Source organism: Cavia porcellus, unplaced genomic scaffold, assembly GCF_034190915.1.
Source record: "Cavia porcellus strain 051 isolate PalLab524CR breed Dunkin Hartley unplaced genomic scaffold, mCavPor4.1 scaffold_2, whole genome shotgun sequence".
Lineage (NCBI taxonomy): Eukaryota > Metazoa > Chordata > Mammalia > Rodentia > Caviidae > Cavia > Cavia porcellus.
Window position 1 is genome coordinate 34803508 of NW_026947485.1, and position 21750 is coordinate 34825257.

Below are 21750 nucleotides of genomic sequence, written 5' to 3' on the forward strand. Positions count from 1 at the left end.
GCCTCTCCTAGAATTTATTATTTCCTGAAGAAAGGAGGGGTTCAAGGATGAGAGACAGGGAGGATGCCAGGAACTATATGAGTAACTTGAGCTGGCTAGCCTGCTGGGGAGAAAAGCATCTTTGCAATATGCAGGGAGAATGATACACTGAAAGACCAGTCTGCATAACTTAATTAGGGTAGCATTTGAATGGTTTTAAGAGGCTGTTGCTTCAGTTTCTGATACATAATCTTTTGTGCTCTGGGGAATCAGTCCCTTACTTTGAGGCTTATATCCAGTTGACATTCACAGAGCTAGGTGGCTCTGTCATTCCACTGCACTCAATCGTTTACACAGCGCACTTGCCAGGAAACAGGAAACTGTCAGGTTGGCCTCAAGGATTACTTATCAGTACCTTGGCTAGTCTTATTTGCATTGCTTATGGACAATTGAAGGGAGAAGGAAATACTATAGCCGGTATATATATATATATATATATATATATATATATATATATATCAGTGCATGGAAACAAGACTCTATTTAACTAATCCTGAAGCAATTGTTCTGCACAGAGGGGAGCTGCCTAAATTGTCTCCTACATTTGGTGAAGTATCTGTTCATATCATTTGCCCAAGGTTTTAAAAATTAGATTTCTTATTTAGTTTTGAGGGTTATTTTTATCTTCTGGATAAAGGTCCTTAATCAAACATTTGGCAAATACTTTTACTCAGTCTTTGGCTTGTCTTTTCATCTTTCAAAGAATGGTTTCTAATTTTGGTGAAACTCAATATTTGCTTTTCTTTTATGAATGTATTATATTTAAAAATCCTTGCTAAAACAAAACTATACACTGTTTTCTCCTACATTTTCTTCCATAACTTTTAGAAGTTTCATCCTAAGTTTTACTATAGTCTTTTTATTTTGGGGGGGATGGTACTGGGAATCAAACCCAAGGCTTTGTACATAATTAGGTATATATTCCTCACTCCTTCCAACATCTATGATCCATTTTGAAATGGGATTTTATGTAAAATGTGTAATATTCTTATAATCTCCCCACACAAGGGAATCTAAACATCTTAGCTTGTGCTCCTTTTCACTGATTGGTACTCATCTTAAATCATTAATTAACCAATGACTAATTTCACCAATTAAAATTCATTCTAACATTCACGTGCTGGTTGCAATTCCCTCTTGAATGTGATCTTTCTGATATAATGAAAGCAGGCCAGCCCTGGAATGGGATTTATAACTAGGGCAACTGATTGCTACTGTGGCACAAGTTTAAATGAAGTAGAATTTAGTTGCCATGAAATCATTGAAGTATTTTAAACATAAATTACATACAGTATAACCCCAGATAACAGAGAGACCATGTAAACAGGCCCAAGACAATAATGGAGGGTGGTTCTGAGGAATGACCAGAGGTTCTTTTCTGCTACATACAAATCACACAACAGAGGCATGAGGTAAGCTTTGGGAGCTGGCCAGAGGTTGGGTCATCACAGGCTCTGGAGTTCTAAAACATTTGGACTTTATTTTAGGAGCCTTAGGAGAATTTTAGGAGGTGAAATGATATAGTTAGATATGAGTTTTGTAAGATTAGTCTGGCATAGTAAATGAACTGATGAGCCAGGTATAGGGGCACATGCCTGTAAGTCAAGTACCCAAGAGGCAGAGGCAAAGGATCACAAGTTTGAGGCCAGCATGGGCAACTCAGTGAGATCTTGTCCAGAAAAAACTCCTAGAGATATAGCTTAAAATGGAATCAACCTTCAGTATCTACCTTCAGTAGAGAAATTGGTTAGAAAATTCTTATGAATTGGAGTGAGAGTTTATGAGATCCTAAAGCTAGTAGTAGAGAGGAGAGACAGCCACTGATTAAGATACTATCCTCTTCTTTCCAAATTAGAGATAAAAAAGAAATTAAGACATTATCAGTGAATGTCAATTTCAAGTAAAGTTTTTTTCCCTTTAAATTCTGGCATGTTGTTGCTGACCTTAACATGACTTTGGCATTAAGGTTTTCTGCAAACACTGCTGATTACACAGCGGGATGGTTGATTTTCACAAAGTGCACATTTAAGATCCCAACAGTGACAGGCAGTTGCTGTTGAACCCACTTAGAGCCCTCCTGATGGTGAGGGAAATCAGGTGATAAAGGTGACATTCTTGGTTGACGTCTTGGACTCAAATGGCAATTTAATTTTCTTCTTCAAAAGTTCAAATACAGGAAAAAAAAACTCAACAATTTTTAATGGTCTCACCATGTCTTTATCTTGGGAGTGTCATCTGCTTATGCCTCAGACTGTGGTTATATGTGACATAGGTAAAATGTCAAACGCTCTTTGGATGGGTGCTTCAACACTGAAACCTACTGGACTTGAGAACAGTTTTGGTTTGAATTTTAGGAATGTTAAAGAAAAGTATATGCTATAAAGATATTTTCAAGAATAAGATAAATTTAAATCACAAGTTGTTCTGGACTTCTAAGTGGCCTATCTCCTTTTATATGGATTTGTTCTTCTGTTCTATCTGTGCTCTTTCAGTATAGTGGCTTCTTGGCTAACAGTACCAGACATGGAATCTAACCAGCCACTTCTTTATCCACTAATTCCTGGATAATAGAGTCTGAGTTCTTACAGTATTTCAAAGCAGGAGAGGAACAAGACAAATAGTTGATTATCACAACAAGGATAGTATGGACCACACAGTCTCTGTACCTTTTCGGTACAGTATGTGTAGTGTATCTTCAAGTGGATTATGTGGGAAAACAGACTCTATAAAGAGACTCATTTTCTTTAAAGAGCAACAGATTTTGTTTGGGGAAACAGCATTTGTTTTGTCTGAGTTTGGTTTCGAACTGGCTAATTATTAAGAATCAAGCATGTTTTAACTGAGTCCGTAAATATGTAACAGGATTGGTCCAGGTTCTGGGGACATTTGAAACAAAGAACAAGGCATGGTTGAGGGACTGTTGGTCTCCTCCTGTCTGGCACTCTGGCTCACCACAGCACTTAGCCTTTGCTTCTGTTCTCTGTCTTAACTGTTTTACATTATCATTGTACAATGCACCCCCCTCCCAGGATCATTAATGTGATGACAGAACAAAGTATGTCAACATTAATCATCTATGTCATAAATGAAACAAAGACAAAATGCAGCATTTTCATAAGAAAATAATCTGAATGCTGAAACCATGTTATAAGAGGAAAAGTGGAAATCTAGAAGAAAGTAAACATATTTAGTGTTTTCAAGGTCAAGGAAAAATAATACATCCAGGACTCTAAAATTCAGTGGTTTTTCATTATTCAGTCTGAAATTACTTTTTTCTGTTTTTAACCTAATGTTGAAGGAGATATAGCAATGGATGTTATAGCACTGTATGGTTTCTTATAAAGTTAATAAATAATGGCTAAAACATGTTCAGCATTATAAGAATAGTATTGCCGAGATGTACAAAAATAAGAAGGACAGAATAGAGGTTAAGGATTTAAAAGATTTTACTCAGATGTGTTGAAAATGCTCCACTTTGAATTAGCTACGCTAGAAGTAGGTAATTCTGAATGTCGAACACGTCCTGCCACCATACAATCAATAGCATAAATTCCACGAGTTGTGAGAGTAATTCATTTGATGTTTCCTTGTTTTTCCTTGCAACCCAAATAACAGACATCAGAATATTACTTGGCATTTTTCCCACCTCTGTTACATTTATTCAAAGAAAATATTTCATAGCTTGAAAATAAATAGAAAAGAAATCCAAAACTTATTATAAAACAATTCAGAAAATATAGCAAGAGTCTTGATTTCAGGAGAGGTTAGTGTAAGAAATAAAATCAGAAATATTGAGGAGTAACATAGATTCTACAATGCTACTTGTAAGCAATGAAGAAGCAACTCATTGGGAAACACAATAAAGGATGAAAAAGAGCCATGGCACACAAAAGAAGTGACATCAAACTCCTGAAAGGCATCTGACAGCTAACTGGGTGTAAACATATTGCAAAGGCCTCACTGTGGGCTAAAAGTCCATTCACACTTTTAAAACTCAAACCTAGTAAAGATTTCAAATGAAAAGAAAATATTTGATACAACTTTAATAATGTTCTAAAGTAATAGAGAAGAAAATGTATTTCCACTTTCTCATCTTGAGGTTTCAAAATATATATCCGACTGTCTACTTGACACTGCTGCTTAGATGTTTAATAAGCATCTTAACCTGAACAGCTTGAAAATGGAATGCTTGATTTCCATGCCTCCTGTCACTTCTCCTCCTCAGTTTTTCTGATTCTAGTTAATGGCCTGGCATCCACACAGTTGTTCGGGCCCAAATCTAGTGGTTTTCCTTGAGAGCTTTCGTTTTCACAATGCCATCAGCCCCTTTACCCAGCCCAATTTGCCAACAAATTTTGTTAGCTCTGTCTTTCGTGTATGTCCCAAATCCAAGAATTTCATGCTTTTACCTTGTCACTTTGGTGCTCACAACTCATCTCAAGTGGTCACCCTCTTGCCATTCCTATTTCTCCCTGCATTCCTATTTCTCCTTTATCCATACGCACCCAGAGTTATCTTTTTAAGATGTTAATTAATGAATGTCTTGGCTCTGATTCTTAATGCACTTCAGATAAAACCTGAAGTATTCACTTGGTCTGTGAGACTCTCCAGTTGGTCAGTTTCATCACCCCACATGACCTGGCTCTAGTCTGTCTTCATAACCTTATTCTGCTCCTTCCTCCTGCTTTGCTCACCAGGCTTTAGGCATATGTGGCTCTTCAGCGCCAAATCGATTGTGTTTCAGGACTTCTGTGAGTGTTGATCCTTCTGTCTGAAACTTTCTTTCCCTAGATCTTCATACATAGAGCTCTTTTGGTCATTTTGTTACATGTCCTCTGCCTATTCCTTAAAAACAAAACAAAAAAACCCGATTCTCTTTCCTAACTGACCACATAAACTCTGCAGTATCCAATATACATTGGCCATATGTGCTGCTGAGCACTTGAAATGTCATTTGTCCAAACTGTGATGTGCTATAAATGGAAAAGGTGCAGATTCTAAAGGCTTAATAGAAAAAAAACACAAAAACAACAAATATTGCATTAATAATGTTTGTTAATTACATGTTGAAATAACACTTCAGACATATTATATTAAATAAAAAATAGTATATTTGAATTTATCCATTTCTATTTTTCCAAGTGTTATTACAAGTTGAGTAACCCTTGTCCAAAGTGCTTAGGAATAGAAGTTTTTGGATTTTGAAATAGACACATGGACTTTACTAGTTGAACATCTCTTGTCTAAAAATTCAAAAGGCTCCAAAATCCAAAGAGCATTTCATGTTTTGGATTCTTTGGATTAGCAACGTTCAACCTGTATTAGAAAATTGGAAATGATGTGGTTTGCATTTGCAAATCACATTATCTTTCTATTGAATAGAAGACTGATTCTACTATGTCATATTATTACTAGTTGTACCTATCTGACATTATCTTCTCTTTCTAGTCATTGCTCCCACACTAGAATGTCATTCATGGGAGCAGGGACTGTGAATGTTTTGCTCATTGTTATACTTCAATTTTTAGTGCTCTGCTTGGTGAAGAGAAGACACTCAGTAAGTATTTGTTAAATAAATGGATGGACAATTGGAGGCTTCTACTTCTTCTCCCTTTCTTTCCACCTTTCAATAATGGAAACTACTAATGCTACTCAGAATATTCCATATGAGAGCGAAAGAAACATAGGCTAAGACTGTGGCATCTTCAGAATTATATTTTTTTCTTTTGTTTTTGCTACTATGCTTTGAAGTTTATTCCCTAGCTGAATCTATGTCCTTGAATTATTATTTAATCTCTTCATCTGAGTTTTAAATTCCTTGAAGAAGAGGACTATGGTTTTTTTTTTTTTTTTTTTTTTTTTGTTGTTGTTGTTTTTGGTACCAGGAATTGAACTGAAAACTTTGCACTTGCCAGGCAGGTGCTTATGCCACTGAGCTAAATCCCCAGCATGGTTCTTGTATGTATACATTTTTTCTTGAATTTACTTTCGTAAAAATAACAGCGACCATAAAGTCTTCATAACTGCAAAGCTATCACATTTTGAGCACTTACTATGTGACACACATTGTGCTAATTATTTATTTCATTTATAAAATCTAAGTTAGGAATTTCTATTCAAAAATTTTTATTTTTCTTAGTACAAGTTTGTAGGACATAACGATTAGCTTCATCATGGGGAGTTGGTACATGTATGTAACAATCATCTCCATTTTTATGAAAGGGAAACTGAAGGTTCATAATGTTGCTTAGACGACCTCAGACCTCAGACCTCAGACGACGCAGTCAGTTAATGCAGATACTCATATCTAGGTCATTCTGGCTTCTAAGATCATGTCAACTCTGAGTCATTACACTCAAAAAAAGCAAGAGCTCAAATACTTTCTAAGTAAGGCTAAAAATCATGTTTCAAAAAAAGGACAACATCAACAATAAGAACCAAAAATTAGGCTGACAAGCCCCAGAAAGGAGCCATAGTGTACTGGCGTCAGAGTCCTGTGTTTGGCCGAGCCATACCTCACTTCCAGATGCAGAACTAGTAAGCAGCGGTCGGCCATGTCCTGGAAGGACTTGGCAAGTTCGCTCAGAGTCTGCATGATCTGCTCGGAGACAGGGGGCAGGTCCATGTTCACGTGGCTTTCTTGAGCAGGAGAAAGCGCTAGAAAAAAGGGCGAGGACAAAACATCAATCATTTCATTAGATGCCTTCTGATTTTTTTTGCACTATGTATTCTTTTGTGTTCACATTGTTGTTTTTACCAGTTTTGCTAGGACTAGTGTTGGCAGCATCAGAAGTCCAAGACATGCTTGATACGCGATTAAACAAGGAGCTCAGATGAATGTCTCAAATCAATTTATAGAATGATAGAAACCAAGTTAAAAGTGGCCTGAACAGTAGTGACTTGACCATATGTTCTGTGCTTGTACTTTTTTTTATGCCTTCAAGTGGCTGTTTAGCTTCTTGGTGCCCTCATACAAATGTTTGTGAAGGTAACTAACACCTGTTGAGGCAGCCTCTCCCATCTCTGAAATATCTGATTCTCTTATAACAAAGCAAGGATTTGTCTTCATATCTCACGATTTCCTCTGATTCTGCCTAACTGTGGTCATTCTCCTGTGTGTCAACACTTCACATGTTGAAGATACCTCTCCTGGTTTCCTTGAAGTCTTCCATTTCTATGTTAAGTATTCTCAATTCTTCAAATAACTGGATTAAATAATTTTATAATTCTTAAAATGTACTGACCAAAGCATTCCAATTTTCTATAGCTCCCTTGAAATGTGGAACTCAGGTCAAAGCAAAATAAATACTACAAAGGGGCTAGACCAATTTTTTCTACAATATCTAGGGGTGGAAATGGTAGTGGACTATATTCCACTTTAACTCATATAAATCTTATAGCCAACTAAATGTCATAATAAGGTCTTTTTGGAAAATTGGATAGAGTTACCTTGTAAATATCTATGAAATAATTTATGAAAATATTAAAAAAATTTGAACATTTTCTTCCACAAAATACCGAACAGAAAAAAAGTGAGTCTACTTATGACTAGAATTCTGTTCAATTTTTGGCTCCTCTCAATTTCTCAAGGATCAACAACAATAACTGGCAATATCATTCAAAATTTTTCTTAAGAACATCATATTAGACTGATACATATATACTCATGTTTACATCAGCATAATTCATAATAGCTACATCATGAAAGTGGTCTACATGTCCATTAACAGATGAATGCATAAAGAAAGTGTGGCATTTACACATCATGGAGCACTTCTGTGCCATAAAGAAGGATAAACATGAGTGGTTTATGGGTATAACTTGAATTCATAATGTTAGATGAAATAAATCAGACATACAGCTTAAAAATAATGATTTCTCTTATATGAGAAACTCAAAGTATAAAAAATCATAAGTAAAATAAAAGATATACAACAGGAAATAGGAAGACAGGTCTTTGGCAAATGGGAAAGGGATTAAGGGATGGAGAGAGGAGGGAGGAGAAGGAGATGCAAAAAGAAATCAGATGTTTCTTGTACATGTACCCCCAACTCCCTACAATAAAAGTATTCATAATGCACTGTAAACAAAATTTTTTAAAACGTTAAAAAAATTCTTTTAGTACTTCATGTGCTAAGTACATGAGTTCTGCTTGTTTCTACCCCTTACATTATTTGATCAAGAGCTAATTACTAAAATTCTCTGTGCCTTAGTTCCTTTTATAAAATGGGGATAATAGTACTTCTGTCCTGAGGCTGACTAGATTAATAGGGGTAAAAGAAAACAGTAGCACATAAAAACTTACTCAATATTACTATAAATCAGAAACAAGTAGTTTTATTACTTAGCCTATTATTTGTGCAAATTGAGTCCTTAGATTAATTACAACCCACACAACTTACAAAATATTTTAGTCTGGAAGTTCAATTTCCATTTGTCAGTACTGTTTTACTTTTCTGTCTGTAAATCTCTCTGTCTCTGCTTTTCTCTCTTCTTTCCTCTGAGGACACAGAGTCGTTCAAAAGAAGAGCTCCCCTGACATAGGACACATGGGATTTGATGAGGTATCACTGACTAAATTGGAAAGTGGATTCACTTTACAAGGTGGGGAGTCAACGTCTGGTTGCTGCAGTATCTAGAGTCATGGTCTCTCAGTGGTATACCCATTCCTAGACTTTGTCAAGGCCAGGCAAGGTTCCAGATACACCATCCTGATGTATAACTTAAAAGGTAAAGTTATATTCTGTGGAACCAGACTATAATCAATTAAAATAACTACTATACATATAAAAAAGCAAATGTTTTTCAAATGTGTAAAGGAGGGAGGGACTGTAGCAGTGTAGATTTTAAATTATTACCAGGTTTGGTGTCATCCTACAGGTTTACTAGCTAGATCTGCTAATGGCTGATATAATACTGCATCCCCTCTACGATGCTAACATTATTCATGTTATTTGATTACAAGGTAGGATCCCTGCCATCACAATGTTTCATGTGGCAGGCTAGGTAAACGCAACTATAAGTATCATTGTTATAATACTTCAAAGCATTTTAGGGCTTTTCAGTTTCTAGATTTTTCTGCCTTGTGACATTATGGCAAGAAACTAAAGTTATACTTTCTAAGTGCAAGATAACGTAATTTTATCATGTGGCAATTGGCACTGTCAAACTATGAAGAAAAAAGTCTAAGTAGCATAAGTTGATGGAAAGTTGAGCTGCAAGGTAAAAGCAATTTTGAGCAGTGACACACTGTATATTGCATTTGAATATAATCTACAGGAAAAATGTAACATTTTATTAATGCAATGGAAAATTATGCCTTGAGCTCTACTGAAAAGCTGGCTTGTGAATTCCTGAGGGCTTAATGAAATTTATGAAGTTTTCTTAATAAGAAAGAATATACTGAACAAAGAAATGCTGAGTATGGAAAACAAGGATGATACAAAACAACTAGCTTTTAAATATCAAATGGGAATCCACAAAAAGCCAGTGCTGACAGATCTGTTTGGGAGATTACAGTTAAGAAATTAAGTTACTGGAACCCCTCCCACCACAATTGCCCATAGTCTTTCAGAGGCTATCTGATTTTATATTTACCTCAAGGACCGCTCCTAACATCAGAATGGTTTGCATGTATTGAGCTTTAAAAAATAACAGTTCTACATAAGGAAACTAAACCTTGTTCTCTGAAGCAGACATTGCTTCTAATTTTTTTCAAAAACATAGTTATTCCAATTCATTTCTTTTTCAACTTGATTCTAGATTCTGCAAAGCTTATTGTTTAAATTTCCAGCCTTCTTGTAGCTGGAGGTGGCCATGTGACACAGTCTGGCCTGTGACCTCCTAAGCAGAGTCTTCTGTGACCCTGGGCAAGATTTTGTTTTTTGTGATAAAAGGAGAGAGCTGAGGCTGGTGCCAATCTCTTAACCCTTGCCCCCCCCCCACCTTTCTCCTAAAGAAAGATCAGGAATCAGAGAGGTTCTGGTTTTACTGCTGGATAACTGAGCAATACCAGTAGGAAAAGAAATACTTCTTTAAATCACTCTAGACTTCATGAGGTAATCCACTCATGCTCTCCTTGTAGATCAGGTCACTGTTAAGGCCCTTTAGCATTAGCCCTTAGTGGACCCTCTGAGCTATTCTTTCACCAGAAACCTCAACACACTTAATTCTTCTCTTTTCATGAGTCTAAAACTCTGTCTAAACCTGGGTCAAATTTAGAACTCATCCTGTGACAGGAGAACCAAACAAAAGTACCGTTGCTGTCAATAAAATGTTATTTTAATCTCAAGACTCCAAAACAAATAAAGCAACAAAATAAAACCAAAAAAACCTGGGCATGGTGGCACACTCCCGTAATACCAGCACCATCAGAGGATAAGGCAGAATTGCCCGGGCAATTTAGTGACCTAGCAAGACTTTGTTTCAGGAACACAAAACAAAACAAAACACAAAAATACAATGTAGGGGAGTAGCTCAGTAGGAAGGCACTGGTTTCATTCCCAGTACTACAGTGCCACAATAAAACAAAAGTAAATAAAAATTAAAAATTTCAATCCCAATTGTCAGTCCTCCTCCCTTTGTTATTGCTTTATTTAGCTCCTATCTGTTTTTCGGTAACTTTTCCATATTCACGCTGCTCCTTAACCTATTTTGTATTACTTGTCTCATGAAGACCTCAGATTCTTACTAAGGCTTCAAACTGCATGTGTCAGTGCACATCCATAATCACTGTTCCTTGGGAGGTTTAGGCAGGAAGATTTCAACTTTTAAACTATTTAGCGAATTCGCTATTTAGTAAAGTCAAGCGTCAGCATTCAGGGGTGCAATGCCCAGGGTTCAGTCCTCAATATACTGAAGGAAGGTACTGTGAGAGAATTGTCAATGCCTGCTTTTTTGCTTTTCCACAAATCTGCTTTCTATTAATTACTCAGTGCACAGTAACCTTCCAACTTCATCCCTTTCTTAAAAAATTATTCTGATAACGATCAATGATTATTTGATAATTACCAAATCCATTGGATAATTCTCAGTCCTGGTCTCACTAAAGCTCTCTGCTTTATGTGACAGCATTGGCCACGCATTTCTTAAAACTATGTCTTCTTTTGGCTTAAATGGTGTCAACGTTCTGGTTTGCTTTGACCTCCCTGGCATTTTCTGCATAGTTTCATTCACTGAATCCTCTTTCTTGTCCCATCCATAAATGCTGGTGTTCCCGGAGAATTTTTCCTCTCTTGGTCCTCCTTACATGTTATGTCCTGGTTGAGCTCATCCATTATTATTGCTTGCATTGTCTATCAAATAATGACTCTTAAAGTTTGTCTGATTATTCTTTTTATCTCTCCCTGTGCACCCCCTAGACATCTGCAATCCAGTGTGTTGAAAACTAAACATGTTACCTTTGTGTGGCATCTGTTCTTTATCTTGAATGTGCTTTCTGACAGTGATACATCAGTTTAGGAATCTGTGCTACAAATACCAGTATAATCTTTGATTCTTTCCATTCAAACAGAGACTAATTCCTGTTTTATTTTTATTTAAAATTTTAAATAAAATAAAATTTTATTTAAAATTCTGTTTTACGTCTACAGACACTTTTTTGGTTTGTATCTCATTTCTTTGATATACTACAGCAGTAAGTGTCTTCCACTGGTATATTTGCCTCCTGTTTGACTTTTTTTCATTGTTAACATGAGTTAGATGAATAGAATTATTTATCCTGAACATAAATTTCACTGTTAATTTCTTATACACGTCAGATCAAGGTTTCCATTGCTTCTATGATTAAGTCTTAGCAAGCTCCTTACCAAGGCTTTCTGTGAGTTTTGATTTCTATGCAATCTTTCAGGTTTTCTCCAACCCTTTTAGGTTCTTCCTTCAGTCCAACTTATCTTCTCCCCAGAATTGGCCCTTTGACCTACAATACTTTTAAAGTAACTTTCCTAAAAATATCATTCTGTTTTATGATTCTATACTTTTGCTGCCTTTTCTCTTTCAAAACTATTTATGTTTTCTAGGGCAGAGTTAGTGGCTCTTCCAGGTGTTTCCTGCTCAGATTCTTCTAGGAAGTAGTTATATTCCACTAAAATTATCAGTATATCTCCCTTCCAGATCACTAATTGCTTTAGGGCAAAGATTAAAGTGTATTATTTATTTTTCCCCATTGTAAATCCAGGAGAATAACTGGAATCATTAGTGGGTTTCAACCGATGCCTTTGTACTTAAACTGAAACTAATGATTCCAATTGAGCAACATGACAGAGAATTCACATAATAATAAGTTGATAAAGACCAGGAAAAAAAAAAAGAAGGAACCTTTGCCATTTATTGCCTAGAAGTTTCTCCTTAGTTTCCTGGGTGTAAGCTAGGGAGAGAGTGGGGATAAGGAAATAATGTATTATAGCTGGTTTTCTGGGCTATTCAGCAATACAGTTCATGCAATTCTGGTTAATCCCAATGCTCCCAAGTATTCTTCTTTTAGACTGTGAAGCCTTTTTAAAACCTTCATTACTAGTCAGTCTACCTTTCTGCAGCTGAGACTTACAGTCTCTCTTCTGTGTTGACATAAAATCCTTGACATGACACATACCCAACATCTCTCAAGGAAAGCCAACATAGTAACTGTCATGGAGATGCAATCAGTCGAGGACATTATGATGTCTCAAGTGGTTCCATATCCTAATATTAACCAGACTGAAATCTGTTTAGATCTTGAAATTAGTCAAAATTGGACTCATTCAGACCCAGAAGAGCATCTGTTTTCAAGGATGCAGCTGCTGCATTTTCAATGGCAATGTACTGTGACTTCTTTAATTGAACTCAATATGAGGATGTCCTTGTGCATCTGCAATATTATCTGAAACTGTTGTAATATTAGCTTAGACTAGTATCAGCTGTCATGAAAATGATAAATTGAAAAGGGAAAGATAGTTATCACGGCAAGAAAAGTAAGGTTAAACCCATGAACTCAAAGTTTTCAGAAGATAGAAAAAGATACTGTAGAATAATCCCATGAGACATATTCACTGGAAACATTTTAGGAGATCCAATTTTGGTACATTAATTATTTCTGAATTCTCTTCTTATTTGTATGGGGGTGACAGGCACCACATAATGATCTCTGCTCTAACCTGGAATAAAATTATTTGAATTGGAGTTTTCCATTTTCCTCTTTAGAAAATTGTAACACTGGCATCTTCCTAGCTTCTACAGCAATGTTATTAGGTCTTATAAATATATTTTGAGATCATTGGATGTTGCTTCCAGCCTGCATTAAAAAAAAATAAAATTAAGAATGCTAATGAGGTCTGTGGCATTAAGAATTCATGCGACTTACAGAGTCAGCAGGGAGAGCAACAGTAGCCCCTCTAGCCTGTGGGACATAACACTAATTTTGTCAGAAAGGAGCATTGTTGTGGGTGTATAATACGTTTATTCTTTAGAATATTTCTATTGATGAATTATTAATTTTAATTCTATGAGTTTTATTATATTAAACAATGAGTACTTAATAGCAAAAATATCAAAGAAATAAAGAATTAAATTTTTAATATTTAATAAGCTTATAAAAAGCATCAAAACTTTCAACATTGAACTTTTTGGTTTACAAAATCTAAAAAATAACAACAAATAAATTCTTGTACGGACTACAATGAAACACCAACAGAACTCTATAAAAGAAATCATTACATCAACAACCACACCTAAGGCAATCTTCACACATGACAACAGCACATTCCAGATGTACATGTTGCTTATGCTGACAGTTTGTTTTGCTTTCCTGAGCTTTTTGTAGGATATACTTGACATTTTAGTGGTCTTGCTGTCTTCTCAGGAGGTACTTATTACACAATATACTGTGTAGTTAACAGGAACATAAAATATAAATAAAATAAAGTATTAAATTCTTAATATGTATTGTGCCTTTAGAATAAAATCAACACTTTCATATCAGCTGTGTACTTGCTTATGAAATCTAAAAATAACATCAAAAATAAAAAACATATGAATTACAAAGAAAATACCAATAGAATTCTATAATAGAATTCTGTAATAACCTTTGCTTCAATTTTCACACCCAGTGCAGTCTTCACATATGACACCTGCATGTTCTATGAACATGTTTTGCTTACACTGACATGTTCTTCACTTTCACTGACACCGTATGTGCTTAGCTTTGTTTCCCAGTATGCAGGCCATTTTTGTTACTTCTCTTGTCTTCTTTTGTTGGAAGCTTCCCACTATTTTGTACAATGGGCACTGAGCAGGAAAGTAAGAAACCAGTAAAATATCAAATATGTAATGAGTGCTTAAAATAGATGTTTTCATATCAGCTGTGTACCTGCTTATGAAACCTAAAAGATAGCATCAGAAATAAATATCTACATGAACTACAGTGTAAATGCAAACGAAAACCTACCACAGAAATAATCTTTACTTCAGCTGTCACTCTCAAGGCAGTCTTCACATGTCAAATGCATGTTCCATGCACATGTCTTGCTTATACTGACTGTACATGTGCTTACTTTCCTTTCCTATGTGGCATAGTGTACTTGTCACCTCTCCTTGTCTTCCTGTTTTGTCAGCAGCTTCCTACTATATGATACCATGTGCACTTAGCAGGAAACTATGAAATCAATAAAATATCAAATATGTAGCAAGTGCTTAGAATAGACCACATTTAGTTATCACCTATGTACCTGCTTATAAAACCTAAAGATAACATTAGAAACAAAGACCTTTGTAAACTACAATGTAAATAAAACAAAATACCACCAACAGAAATATTCTTTGTTTCAACAGTCACATTCAAGACAGTCTTCACACATGAAAATTGCATGTTACATATTTAAGTATCACTTATATTGGTAACATGTATGTTTTGTTTCCCTGTCCTTTCTTGTATGGCATAGATGACATCTTTTTGGTTTTTCTGCTGTTGTAGTAGGTCTTTGGGATGCTGCCTTGTTGAACTTGCCTGTTCAACTGTCAGCTCACAAGCATGCTCCATAATTGTTTTGTGTAATTCACTGGGCAGAATATTTTGTTTTTCTTCTGCTATAAATGATGTCTTATGAGTCTCAGTCCCAATTCTTTTAAGAAAACTTCTCCATGGTATTTCGCACTAATTATTTTCTTTGTAAACTATCAAACTGTTTATGCCACACATGTTTAAGATGAGGTAAAACACAACTATTGGACAATGCTTTGTGTTTCCATTGACATCATAGCTGCTGCACAATTTATCAACAACATCTACTCTGCTTTTGGTTTTGTCGCAGAAAGGTACCATCTCAGGCTTCTGTTTTGTTGAGGTTTCCCTATTAATATTCTCATCATGATGCAATGTTGAATTCAACATACCTGTCTGTTTTTCTTTGCATGTATAGTGTGAAGCCAGTGTTACATGTTTCTGAAATCCAAAGATTGTATTATACAATTCTGATTTGAAATTGCAAAACTTCATTAGGAATTTCTGCTTTGTTCCTGTGTACAGTTCTGAAGCTGGTCAACTTATGGTCTGTTAGCAAATTTAATGTCAACTGGAAACTGGTAAGCCAATTGTCAAATGTCCCATTCTGATTAGTTTGGGAGATGGGAGCAACAATTTTGTTTATTACTATATGAATAAATATAGTAATAAAGGACCTGGTAGCTGAGTTCCATGATAAATATCTAAATTGAAAGCATAATAAATCCTTGCACCTAAAAGGGCATAAATTGTTATGCCATATTTTATTCAAGGTCTCAGTTCAAGTTTACTAGACACTATAAAAGGTCAATGAATGAATGGGCTTGGCCTGGCTACTGGTACATTATACGTTATCAGATGGTCTACCCCACAGTTAGCTCATGCTATTACCACTAGTAGAAAAAAGATGGTTTCCTCAACTCCTGTAGGAAAGGCATGCATTGCCTCACACCATATTTTATATTTAAAGCATGAAAAAAGTACAAAAGAGCTTTTGTTCTCATGGATCAATGCTCACTTTTGCTTGGAGAAAAACTCTGCTCTTCTGAAAATCAGGCTTGATAGTATTGCTGCCATGTTTCCACTCAGCTGATGTTTATTAGCAAACTAAAGGCTTGAACATGTCTCAAAGTCTCATCCACTGAGCAGCCACAGAAAGGTTGTTTACTGTGATCTGAAGGATACTCTTATCATGAATGATAAAGAGATATCTGAATGATATGCCTGTATCAGTCTTTAAACACTATAATCCTGAGCAAGAATGTGCTTAGGATCTGAGGCCAAGGGAATGTTTGTAGGCCTCAATCTTCCTTGTTTCTTGGATGTGTGATCCATACAAGATGACAGAAATGAGAATTCATAGAAGCACCAATCACTTGGCAGTTAAGTTTCTTAAATTCTTCTGCCCTGTCCCTGAGAGCAAAGGGCACATAAAGTTGAAAGGGTAAAAGAAAAACACAACATATTTTCCTTTGCAAGCAGACAGGCTAATATCGGGTACAACAGCTATGGCTTTAAAGTTGGGGGTATCATGCCCACTTATGGCATTTCCTGAAGACATCTTGCTATTAGCAGTTCCCATGCAGGGATTTCTCAATCACAGACCATCCATACAGGGAGGAAGACAATGCTTATGCTATATTGTGAAGGTATTTTTTTTTGCATATATTGCCTGAAGTGACAAAAACCATGCTGCGGGATATTCATCAACAGTCATGTTTCAGATGGCATGTAAATTGTTTGATAATTACCCAGAAATCTCTCAAACAATGATCAGATAGCAGCCAGATCATCACTTCTTTTCTTTTTTGGCTGGGATTTTTTATCACCAGGCAATTTTGAAGGAAATAAAATCTCAGTGTCATTGTTATTCTACAAACATTAAGTCCATATCTACTGCTTTTCCATAACTCTTTTACATTCCTGTGATTACCATGAGAAAGCCCTCCTAAGTATTGCAGACCTGTGAATGCTTTCAGTTCAGATAATGAGGTATCATAATGAATACATTTTTGAGTGTGGTTATTGGTGCATATAGAACACTGTACTTGTACTTTAGCATTTGTGTATTTCACAACATATTGTAGCATGTTGTCTATTACAAACAACTTCCAACATTGAATGGTAGTGCTGACCTTCAGTCCAATAGGTTTTACGCCTACCAAGATCCTCACCACACTTTCAGACATAGTTCCCTTTGCTTATGTGACCATTTTGTACCATTTTGACTAGTCAAATATGTATTCATATTGCTGTTTTCTTCATCATCTGAATCAAGTAGGTTTTGCATTCCCTGTGTCTGTATCAGTCAACTCTTGCTCCATTTCACTGTCACAGGAACTTTGGCTCACATAACCAATATCAAAGTCATTTTCATTTTCATCATCCAGGCATGAGTAATTTTATGATTCACTTTTGACCTCCAAAATTTGGAAACCTGGTTTTCCATGAGCCATTATACTAAATTGGGCTACTTCCACCAGAAAAATCAAAAGAAAACTTTTTCTAAAACAAATATTAAATGTACAGAAATTTAGCAATGAGCATTTCATTGATAGAACTCACCTGGTGCTGCTTTCAATCTCCTGTACAAACCTTGCCATTTGTCTGCCAAATGGGTGAATGCACAGATAGGATTTTGCTTTTCCAAGTACAGCTACTGTGAGTCACATCCATACCCCATTATGATACAATACATGCTTTCATAACACAACAGTAGTGTGGATGTGTTTTACCCCCTGTGATCTTCAGGTAAAAATATACAAAACCTGTTAGATGGGGGATTAGGGTAAAAATTTCAGTTTGACACTTTTGCATACATGCACACCACCATGCTGTTTGTTAAACCAGGTGGGTAAATACAACGATTGCTTCCTGTATCTCCCAGGTGCAGCTGTGAGATGCACAGCTGGTTACCATTATGCTAAAGTACAAATTTAAAGTAGAAAAGTATGGGAAGGGCTGTTGTAAACCAATGTTATGCCTTACTGGCTAGCAACTCTTTTTCTCTCCCTTAAAGCCGATGGGATATCCTACTAACAAGTCAGCATCAGATATAGTACCACAGCTCCAAGACAGAACTTTAATGACAGCTAGTTTTCATAACTGTTCAGTGTTCATAATTGCTTTGTGCTATCATTCCTACTTTTTATTGTTTACCTTGAATTATTAGCAAATTACACAGGCTAACCTCTCATCCACACCTTAGTGCTCTATATATTTCAGACATCTGATTAAGTGTTTGTTAGTACAGCTTACCCATTTGTGAAACCTAGTGGCTTCTGCTAAGTATATGTGATGTTCACTAGATAAAGTATCTCCTATATTATTATTATTAACATCTAATTTGAATTTTCTTAGGATAAAGATGTTTGCTCCTTAGTTGCTGTAAAGTTTTTTGGTAACTCTTTCTGATTATTGTCTTTCCTTAGACACACCATCCAATACTTGGCTACTTTTCTGCAATAGACTTCAGTTTCTGTCACTATGCCAGTTCATTTGTTTAGCTGGTTTTTCCCATTTTCCAAACCATCTCCAACCTAGTTTTGAGGGTTTTTTGCTATGTTTCCACATAAAACATTTCTTTGGAAATTTCTCATTGTTTTACATCCTATTTTATAAACAATAGTTCTTCTATCCCAAAATAATTAGTAACTGGATTTGAACTAACCAAGTCAATTGATTGAGAAACAACATGTAGACTGACACTGTTCAATGAAATTCTGATTTCAAAGGATGGGGACATAGTCAATATGATTTCAATCAGTGCCTCCTTCTCCATATATTATCCTAGAAATATAACCTACTCTATATTAAGATATAGCTGCTGACCTATGAATTCTTTTATGTCTAAATCATCATGCAGTAAGAACTCCCAGACTTTTCATTGTTATCCCTGGATGGGAGCTCTCTTTTGTCCACTTTTATAGGTGATGAAGGGCAAGTAGGAGAGACTTTAAAAAGTTGTGGTGGCAGAGGTAAAAGAAACATTATCAGAAAGTAAAAAGGAGTATGGAAACTGGAGGGTAAGCTGAAGGCATATTATTTTATTTGTTTTTCTAAGTCCTATTCACGTGACAATATATTTAAGTTAAAAACATGCTCTCTGTGAATATGGAGCAAACATTTTACATATGAGTATAGGAGGTGGAGACCTTTCTTTTCTATTACATCATGATGTGCTAAATCTCTTCTATCATTCATAAGATGATGGACAACATAACTTGTAAGAATTCTATAGAATATTTCTTTTGAAAGACACACATTTCCCTAACTGCAGACAGTAACTTTTGGGGTAAGGGAGACTATGCCAGTCCCACTCACTGTGCAGCTTAATGTCTGAAAGGTTCAATAATTGTTATTTGAAACTATACTGTTATAAGTCCCTCATTACCCCCAAAAGACTAAGGGCTAAACTCTTAGAAAGCACTTTCACTTCATTTTAAGAATGGTGTTTAATTTTCAACTCTTTCCCTGCTGCTTCCCAGAATATAATTTATCCTCTTACTTGTTATTAATTCTAGAAGAAATTTCTTAACAGCTCTAAGCCTTGTTTTTCTCATATGCACAACTCAGAGAGCTGCTGTGTGGACCAAAAGGGGGGAATTTGGTATCTAGCACTGTGCCCACCTGGCCCTATCTTTGAAATACTAGTCACTCTCCTATGGATTTAGAACCTTTCATTTTGCACTATATTTACCACAGTATCTCTAGTAGACTGAAATCAGTGTGGACAAATACAGAAACTTGTTTTCCCTGGTGTCTCTTATTGTGCATAGCTGCTTCTGCTTATACTCAGCAGACTGCTGATAATGCTTGCTGAATTTAACTTTCAAGTTAAGGACAAGTCAAAGAGTTTTATATTCATTTTTAAAAATTATACCTCCATAATGCTTTTATCCTAATGCCTTCCAAATAGTTCATTAGCCTGGAATATTATCTTTTTTTTCAGGCTAAGAAACTGTCTGAGTCTTCGACACTAAAGAATTATTCCAAATATTTAACTGTATAGAAAGAACCTAAGAATTTCATGTAAGGCCGATTCTTAAGAGCATAACAAAAAATAAAAGATAAGTTAAAAATGGATATTCATTCCCTTAGGCTACCTTGGGATAAGAAGCCAATTCTGAGCCAACAGTATACATATCGTGCAGCTCAGTGGAGAGACAATCTCATCTAGTTAACTCACGAAATAGTGCTCAATGGTACAAGTATACCCAGGTTCTCTGGGCATTTAGCTTTATCACATACACATGATCTTTATACCTTGCGATTGATAACGCAGAACCCAGTCTCTTCTAGTCCTGGGAAGAAACATTAAGATTGATTTTTTTTCCCCTTTATTTCAAATAATCCTCCCAGAGGCTTTGTAAGAACCTCATCATCTACTAAAAAGGCATGTAGTGTGGCCAATTCAGCTCCTGGTAGATATGAAAGAGAAATGAGGGGGGAAAGCTAATGAACATCTCCAGTCCTTCTGCTGAAAAGCACTATTGTGAAGTTATATTAGATTTCCATGGATTTTGTAAGCCTTTTGTATTTCTGTAAAATCCCACATTAAAGAACATCTTAAAGTGTGAACAAATACTAAACCAGAAATTGTAAGCGAATAAGTGACATGGATTTAGGTTGTAAGATAATTCTGAGGTAAAAATATTATAAGGCAGAGAGAGAGAACATTTGTCTGTGTTCAAGTAGGATCCTACTAGCTTTAACATTTGTAAACTTTCCAAAGAGCCTTAGGGGATGGCTTATTCACTGAGTAAATGAGAATCATTAGGTTCATTTACAAATGATAAAACTGAAGCAAACAGCAGTAAAGCATCGTTCCTGTTCCCGGTATGGCACAGCAAGGAAGTATCCACAAATGGGGAACCGAACTTAGTAAGTCAACTGAAAGTGTGACATGAAATCCCTCTTCAATTTACCTTTTACCACCTGCCTTTTTTTCATGCAATTTCTTTTTCAGGCAGTTGTATTACCAATGAATTTAGGTTTGAAGTGAGAAATAATCATTACTTTGTTGACTTCAAGTACAACCTCACTTTTGTTTCCCAATGTACCTGTGGGTTTCTGGGACCAGAAAATATCACTTATAATGAGTGGGAAGGTGCTCTTTGGAGGCAGAGAGATCCAAGATCAAACTCTGATTTTCTCTCACACATTTACATAATGGATTCTCTACCTGTAAGAGAAAGATCATCATACCTACCTCTCTGAATTCTGATGATTACATGAGAAAATCTACAAAAAAGTAGGACATTTGACATACACATGCTTGCAACAGGGCAATTACTATTTCTACCACTGTTACTATTATTATTTATTCAATAAAAATGTGTTAAATGAATATGTAACAAAAACCCACTATCCGTATTTATGTAGAAATTGGAGCAATTAGGTTTGCTTTATACATTTGGTACTGGGGATTGAACTCACAACATCGCACTTGCCAGGCAGTTTCTTATGCTGCTGAGCTAAATCCCTGGCCTGCTTTATACATCTGATAGCAAAACCTGAGAGTAGCTCTGACTGCAGAAAAAAAACAAGCAGAAGCCTAAAAGCTTGGCAACCTTATTCTTATTTCTGTGTGGCCAGCAACATACAACTGATTTATCTGGAGATAAGAGCTGGCCCTGCAAACAGGCAAGGACCATCATTGTGCCAGCAGGCACAAACCATCACTGTGACTAGCTATGTGGTTGGTATGGCTCTTTTGAAGCATGCTGAAAATAAGAAAT

The 21750-nt window shown here is 35.9% G+C and overlaps 1 protein-coding gene across 1 annotated transcript in view; it reads right to left on the reverse strand.

The window, feature by feature from the left end:
* Positions 1-21750, reverse strand: part of Exoc4 (exocyst complex component 4) — a 722212-nt gene that overhangs the window by 53608 nt on the left and 646854 nt on the right. Inside the window, exon 15 of the mRNA XM_003467878.5 lies at positions 6555-6696. Coding sequence (XP_003467926.2) covers positions 6555-6696 — 142 coding nt within the window. The remainder of the gene's footprint in view (positions 1-6554; positions 6697-21750) is intronic.